General features: G+C 57.7%; 3 protein-coding genes and 2 non-coding genes across 5 annotated transcripts in view; 1 reads left to right on the top strand and 4 right to left on the bottom strand.

Annotated features, from left to right (window-relative positions):
* The window catches only part of RPL3L (ribosomal protein L3 like), an 8,810-nt gene extending 7,297 nt beyond the window's left edge, over positions 1 to 1,513 (bottom strand). The window contains exons 1-3 of the mRNA XM_077762786.1: positions 1,366 to 1,513; positions 533 to 643; positions 343 to 415 (exon numbers count right to left, since the gene is read on the bottom strand). Coding sequence (XP_077618912.1) covers positions 343 to 415; positions 533 to 643; positions 1,366 to 1,513 — 332 coding nt within the window. The remainder of the gene's footprint in view (positions 1 to 342; positions 416 to 532; positions 644 to 1,365) is intronic.
* A 102-nt stretch (positions 1,514 to 1,615) lies between these two features.
* On the top strand, positions 1,616 to 4,157 carry NDUFB10 (NADH:ubiquinone oxidoreductase subunit B10). Its single transcript, XM_077762648.1, has 4 exons — positions 1,616 to 1,882; positions 3,305 to 3,443; positions 3,651 to 3,790; positions 3,995 to 4,157. The coding sequence occupies exons 1-4, from the start codon at positions 1,735 to 1,737 to the stop codon at positions 4,096 to 4,098; spliced, it is 531 nt and encodes a 176-aa protein (XP_077618774.1). The 5' UTR covers positions 1,616 to 1,734; the 3' UTR covers positions 4,099 to 4,157.
* A 361-nt stretch (positions 4,158 to 4,518) lies between these two features.
* Positions 4,519 to 6,225, bottom strand: RPS2 (ribosomal protein S2; the record flags this gene model as incomplete). The annotated part of the gene is given in 7 exon segments (XM_077762785.1): positions 4,519 to 4,639; positions 4,724 to 4,815; positions 5,037 to 5,138; positions 5,141 to 5,372; positions 5,605 to 5,712; positions 5,894 to 5,983; positions 6,070 to 6,225. Coding segments are annotated over 7 exon segments (861 nt in total), but the record flags the coding sequence as incomplete, so codon positions are not given.
* Positions 4,883 to 5,011, bottom strand: LOC144230486 (small nucleolar RNA SNORA64/SNORA10 family). Its single transcript, XR_013334773.1, has one exon. It is a non-coding gene; the product is annotated as a small nucleolar RNA SNORA64/SNORA10 family (small nucleolar RNA).
* On the bottom strand, positions 5,436 to 5,569 carry LOC144230485 (small nucleolar RNA SNORA64/SNORA10 family). Its single transcript, XR_013334771.1, has one exon. It is a non-coding gene; the product is annotated as a small nucleolar RNA SNORA64/SNORA10 family (small nucleolar RNA).
* Positions 6,226 to 6,230: the final 5 nt, after the last annotated feature.

Here is a 6,230-nt window from a genome sequence, read left to right as displayed (position 1 = left end):
GCCTGGGGTGCGGGGAGCGGGGGGAGATGGGAATAGCTGCGATCCAAGAGCAAAGGTTCTTTGGTTATAAAGTTCTGAACCTACACATAGAGTCAGTTTTACAGCCTAAAATGTCTCTGAGGGGCCTGGGGATCTGGCCTTGCTGGTGCTAAGATTCTGTGCTGATATAATGTCACAATTCTCTGTTGTTGCTGCCGTTAATGACAAAAGTACTTGTAACACTTTGGGCTGAGCCCCAAGGGAATTAAGTCACTGGGAAGGGGCAGCCCTTGGCCCCGGGAGGGGCCCAGGGGGAGAGAGACTACCTGAGGGCGGAGGAAGCACAGAGGGACGCCCCCACACTCAGGGAAAGGGAAGGCCACCGCGCCGAGGCCCTTGAGCCCGGCAAGACACGTGGCCGTGGTAGCACCGCCTCCTGGCACACGGGCCAAGGACCAGAGGGTGAGGCACAGAGCCACAAGCTACTTGGGTTCCTCCCTCTCGTATGCTTTTTCCTGCTTCTGCTACGTGATCCCCCAAGCCCCTCTGCTACCAGGCAGCAGCCGAAAGCTGCCACCCCCGTGCTCGGCTTTAACCGAGTTTTCTGCTTTCTCATACGCTCCTGGGGAGCCGTGGCGGTGGCGGCAGCAGCTCGGGGCTGGCTCTGTCGGTAACGGTATAGGCCACTGTTAAGATTCTTTTGGTCTGACAGTGTGTGTTTCTGAGAGTTCACGATTTCACGATTTGACATGTCTATGATCCCAGATTCCGTGCGTCTGTAGAGTTGAAGTCTCCATGTCCCTAACCCCAGCCTCCAGGCATGAAGTGACTGGCACCCTCCGTGGTGCTGGTCAGGGGCCGTGCCAGATGTGCTGATCACGGAGGGTGATCAGCAGGGCCCTGGTTGGTGGAGCGACCCCAGGGGGCACAACAGTGCTTGGGGCCAGGGTAGAAACTTCAGTCCCAGACCAGAGCACTCCACACCCAGCGTAGGAGCCACCTCTCCCTGCGGGGGTGGGCCCCCGGGGCAAGCCCCAGAAAGGCCCCCTAAGCTTACTGGCATCAGCCAGTCCATGAAGGGCTCTGGAAGACACAGTGGAGCCCAGAGAGGGCTGCAGGGAAGGGACGGTTCAGGAAGGCTTCCTGAAAGAGTCGGACGTTTGGTAGTTTATGTTACTTGTTGACTCTGTTGTATTTTTTGTTCGTTCTACCAGCCTGAGCTCTCCAGAAGGGCCCAGCTGTGTTCACCTTCCTCCCCGCCGCACGTGCCACGTGCCTGCACACCAAAAAACTCAATGAATAGTCTGCTTATTCCTGCGTCTGTCTTGTCTTAGAACGTAAGCAGGGGTAAAAAAAAATGTAAGCAGGGGTCTCTGTTTCCTCTACCAGTGTATTCCACGCCCCGAGACCGGCGCCCAGCACACAGTACGCGCTCTGTAGACCGTGCTGCCCGGGCTCCAATGCCACACCACCAGCGCAGGGAGGGGTTTTCCGAGCCCATCATTGGGCGGGCCTGTAGAACTACGAGTCCCATGGTGCCTCGCGAGCGCAAGTAGTCCTGCGCAGGCGCAGCCGTCCTATGGCGACCTCTGCAGCGGGCGAACTACAAGTCCCATAGGGCCTCGCGAGCGCCGTCCGCCGTGCGCCGCTGCAGCCTCCCTAGGGCGTCCTCTGCTGCCGGCGAACTAGGCCGCGGGACTCCGGCAGAGGCCAGGTTCGCTCGTCCCAGAGCAGAGCGCCCTCCGTGTCGCCGCCATGCCGGATAGCTGGGACAAGGACGTGTACCCCGAGCCCCCGCGCCGCACGCCGGCGCCCTCGCCGCAGACCTCGCTGCCCAACCCCATAACCTATTTGACGAAGGCTTTCGACGTCCTCGTGGACCGGCCTGTGACCCTAATGAGAGGTACGGACCCCATCCGGGCCTCACCGCTCCCCAGGGTCCCCTTTCCACCCTTCGGCGTTTCCCGCACCCTGACGCCCAACCTGGAATACTCCGCCGCACGCAGGGCTTCGCCCCCCGTGACCGGGCCCCGTCGCCTCTTTGGACACCCCTCTTCTTCCACTGCACCCTAGGAACACACCTCGCTTCTCCACCAAGACCCCTCACTGCTTTCCGGCCCCCCGCCGCCTGGGAACCCTCCACTCAGGTCTCCAAGCTCGCCCAAATATTAGGGGTTGTGTGCGGATCGTACCCTGGCCTGAGGCTTGTTAAATCTCAGTCTCCTTGCACGCGTTGCATCCTGCGTTGTGCACAGTAGGCAGTCAGCAAACGGTGTTGAGGGGTTCTCTGCTAACCTCCAGGGGCCTGCAATATGACCCAGGTAGGCAGGTGATGACCGAGGTCCCCTCGACCTCGATATGCTGTGACTTGTACTCCATGTGTGTCCACGCCTAAGAGCTTTCCAGATACTCCAGCTGTGGTCCAAACCAGGCAGCTGTTTAAAACAGCTCTTTGTTGCCCGGTTTGTTCAGTTCTCGGCTCGCTCAGTGCACAGTGCTCTCAGTCACTAATACCAGGCAATTCATCCATTAACCAGTTCAGGGGCGCCAGGGGGGCTCAGTGGGTCAAGCATCCCACTCTTGATCTCAGTTCAGGTCTTGATGTCAGGGTTGTGAGTTCAAGCTATGCGTTGGACTCCACGCTAGGCATGGAGCCTACTTTAAAAAAGAAGAAATCACCAATTCATTCGTTCAACAACAATAAAACGTTTGGAGTAACATGCCTTGGTGGATTTTTTGTTAGGATAAAGTCAGCAAATCAGACCCCCCAGATCTGGAAAAGGCACAGCAATGGACCCAATGAATACACTGTTCTTTGTAGCAGTGTTTTGGGAAGAGTTTTCTGTCTGGAGGGATGAGCCTGCACTGGTTCCAGCTTGCTAGTTTGCCAGTGGGGAAGTTGAGGCCAGAAGGTCAGTGGTGGCAAAACTGGGGCGCGCCATCTGCCTGTAGGTTGGAGACCCTGCGCTGGGGGGGAGGTTGGCCTGTAGAAGGGTGGGCCTGCAGAGCACGGGTTCCGAATCGGGAGTCCTGTCTCTCTGGGCCTCAGTACTGTCTGTACCGGGAAGGACCCACCCGTCGCGGGGACCGAGTGAGATAATAGACATGGCTCCCAGGAAGCCCTCCAAATCTGGTAGATGTCCCCATTCGTAGCCCAGGGCCGCCAGCCACACTTGTCAGAGTCCAAATGGCAGTCTTTGTAAAAGCCGGAGACATTTGGGAAATCTGCAGCTTCCTTGGTTTGTGGGACAGAACAAAGCCAAGAGCCCAGACCGTGGCCCACGCAGCCAGGCGGGGCTTGAGTCTGGGGTTTTTCTCTTTACAGAGTTTATAGAGCGGCAGCACGCGAAGAACAAGTATTACTACTACCACCGGGAGTTCCGCCGCGTGCCGGACATCACGGAGTGCCAGGAGAAGGATATCTTGTGCATGTTCGAAGCAGAAATGCAATGGAGGAGAGACTAGTATGTCCGATTTTAAGTCAGGGAGTACTGAGCCTTGCACAGTGAGCATCTCCTGCCGGGCTTTCCCTGGGGAGACCCTGGTACGGGGGCGGGTGGCACAGTGCCCCCAGGGAGGTGGCCCAGATCTCGCGGGCAGAGCACCCAGACCTACTAGCCCTGGATACGGGTAAAGGATTCCTTGTAGAGCATTCCTGGCTTTTCTTTCAGCAAAGTTGATCAAGAAATCGTCAACATCATCCAGGAAAGGCTGAAGGCGTGCCAGCAGAGGGAGGGCGAGAGCTACAGGGAAAACTGTGCCAAGGAGCTGGCACAGTTCACCCAGGTGGCCAAGGCCTACCAGGACCGCTGTGAGTGACCCCGCCCGGCCTCAGCCTTCGCCCCTCCAATCCTTCATCAGGGTTTTCTACCAACAGCCCGACCCAAGCGTGCCCACTGGTTGGGAGAACGTTTCTTAGCTGCCTTCCTGCCCTCTGCTTGTAGAGCAGACGCTGGCGTACGTCTGTGGAAGAACAGAACGGGCCCTGACTTCCCTCCCCCCATCTCTTCCTCAGATCACGACCTGGGCGCCCATTATTCTGCCAGGAAGTGCCTGGCGAAACAGAAGCAGCGGATGCTGGCAGAAAGGAAAGCCGCTAAGGAGGCCGCCGCTGCGTAAGGCAGCTCTTGCAGCCCTGTCACAGAAGTGACTACTAAAATAAAAGAGTTAAAGTGAAATCGGGTTTCTGGTCTTTTTCGGCCCCCAATATTGACCTACTGAGTTCTAAGCTTTTTGTTTTTTTTTTAACGTTTGTTTATTTCTAAGAGAGAGAGAGACAGACACAGCATGAGCAGGGGAGGGCCAGAGAGAGAGGGAGACACAGACTGAAACAGGCTCCAGGCTCTGAGCCGGCAGTCAGCACGGAGCCCGATGCGGGGCTCGAACCCACGAACTGCGAGATCATGACCTAAGCGAAAGTCAGACGCTTAATCGACTAAGCCACCCAGGCGCCCCTGACCTACTGAGTTTTAATTCGTTGGGTCCATCTGCCTTCAAACCCACCTGCTATTAAACTTATAAGAGAAATAAAACACACTATTAACAAGCTTTTAATTCACTTTATTTTTCTTGTACAAAACTATGTGGTGGCCACAGCTGGAGCCTGGGTCCTCTGCACAGAGACTCTGGTGTGGGTCTTCACAAGATGGTCAGTGAATTCCTGGGAAAACAGGAGACTTTAGTTGTAGCCAGATGCCATCCCCCCGCCCCACCCAGGCTTGCAAGACGGGTAGGCAGCCAGTACCTGATACGGAGACTTGGTGAACACAGTCTCTTTCCAAAGATCAGGAGTGAGATAGCTGTAGGTCTTAGAAATGGCATCAAAAGTAGCCTTGGCTGGAAAGGGGGAAAACCGCAGCGGTGGGTTGGTGGGTTCTGACACAACCCCCCAGGTGCAGATGAAAACTGTCGCACTCCCAGGAACAGAGAACCCACTTTGGACCAGTCTGTCGTGTATTAGGAAAGCCTTCCTCTGCCTCTCTAAAAATACGCCAAGCACACACAGAGTATGATTAAGTGGAGCTGAGAGGCCACCGCCCACCGTGGGGACCACCTACCAAAGTTGCCCAGGGTGGCAGTGCAGCCCCTGGCCGAGGTGTAGCAGTCGTCAATACCAGCCATCATCAGCANCCCCGGGGGGGGGGGGGGGGGGACAGTCAGGAGACAGGCAGACGGGAGCCTGCGCCCCTGCAGGACCCTGTCACTACCTCCCAGCCTACCTTGCACGGTACAGTGTGGGGTTTGCCGATCTTGTTCCCCCAGTAGCCTCGCCGCACCGGGACGATGGAAAGCTTGGCCAGGATGATGGCCCCGCGGATGGCAGTGGCTACCTCCTTGGAACACTTAACACCCAGACCGACGTGTCCGTTGTAATCTCCGATGGCAACAAATGCCTGTAAAAAGCCTGATGTGACCGTCGGTCCCCTGCCCTGCACAGCAGCAGGACACACACCAGGATCTGTCGCACCCCTCAAGGAAAGAGTGGCCACCACCAGGCCGCTCTGAGGTCCTGAGGAGATCTTTCCTCTCTCTCTCCGTTACGAAAGCCACACGTGGAACAACAAATGTGACTGTGCAGAGCTGAGAGAGCCTCGCAAAGCCCCTGGGCAGAAACGGGTGCGATACCTTGAACCTGGTCCGCTGGCCAGCGCGGGTCTGCTTTTGCACAGGCATAATCTTCAAGACCTCGTCCTTGAGGGACGCCCCCAAGAAAAAGTCAATGATCTCGGATTCCTACGGGGTAGGACATCGGGACAGATACGTTTGTCACAGCCGAAAAACCACCTTGGAGAACTTTTGCCTGGACTCCTGGAACTAGCCTGGGATAAATGTCATCCCTGAAACTTAGCTCGAAGGAGACGCACAGGGACCGCACCCACCCACCGCCCCGTCCGCGGGAGAACGCACACGCTACCTTGATGGGCAGGGAGAAGAGATAAATTTCCTCCAGGGACTTGATCTTCATGTCCTTGACCAGGCGGCCCAACTTGGTGACAGGCATCCACTGGAAAGGAAAGGCGCCGGTGACTAGGCCCGCCCGTCCGGCGCCGCCGCCCACAGGCCCCTCTCACGCGCGGGGCCCCAACCTACCTCCTTGTCCTCGGCCTTGCCTCCGCGAGCTCCGCGGCCTCGGCCCCGGCCCCGACCCCGGCCGCGGCCCCGACCCCGGATGCCGCTGCCGAAGCCTCCGCGGAAGCCGCCGCGGCCTCCCATTCCAGGGCCCCCGGGGCCTCCGGGCCCTCCCCCAGCAC

This window comes from Crocuta crocuta, unplaced genomic scaffold (assembly GCF_008692635.1).
Source record: "Crocuta crocuta isolate KB4526 unplaced genomic scaffold, BGI_CrCroc_1.0 scaffold234, whole genome shotgun sequence".
NCBI classification, from domain to species: Eukaryota; Metazoa; Chordata; class Mammalia; order Carnivora; family Hyaenidae; genus Crocuta; species Crocuta crocuta.
This window is presented reverse-complemented; position numbering and strand designations above follow the sequence as displayed.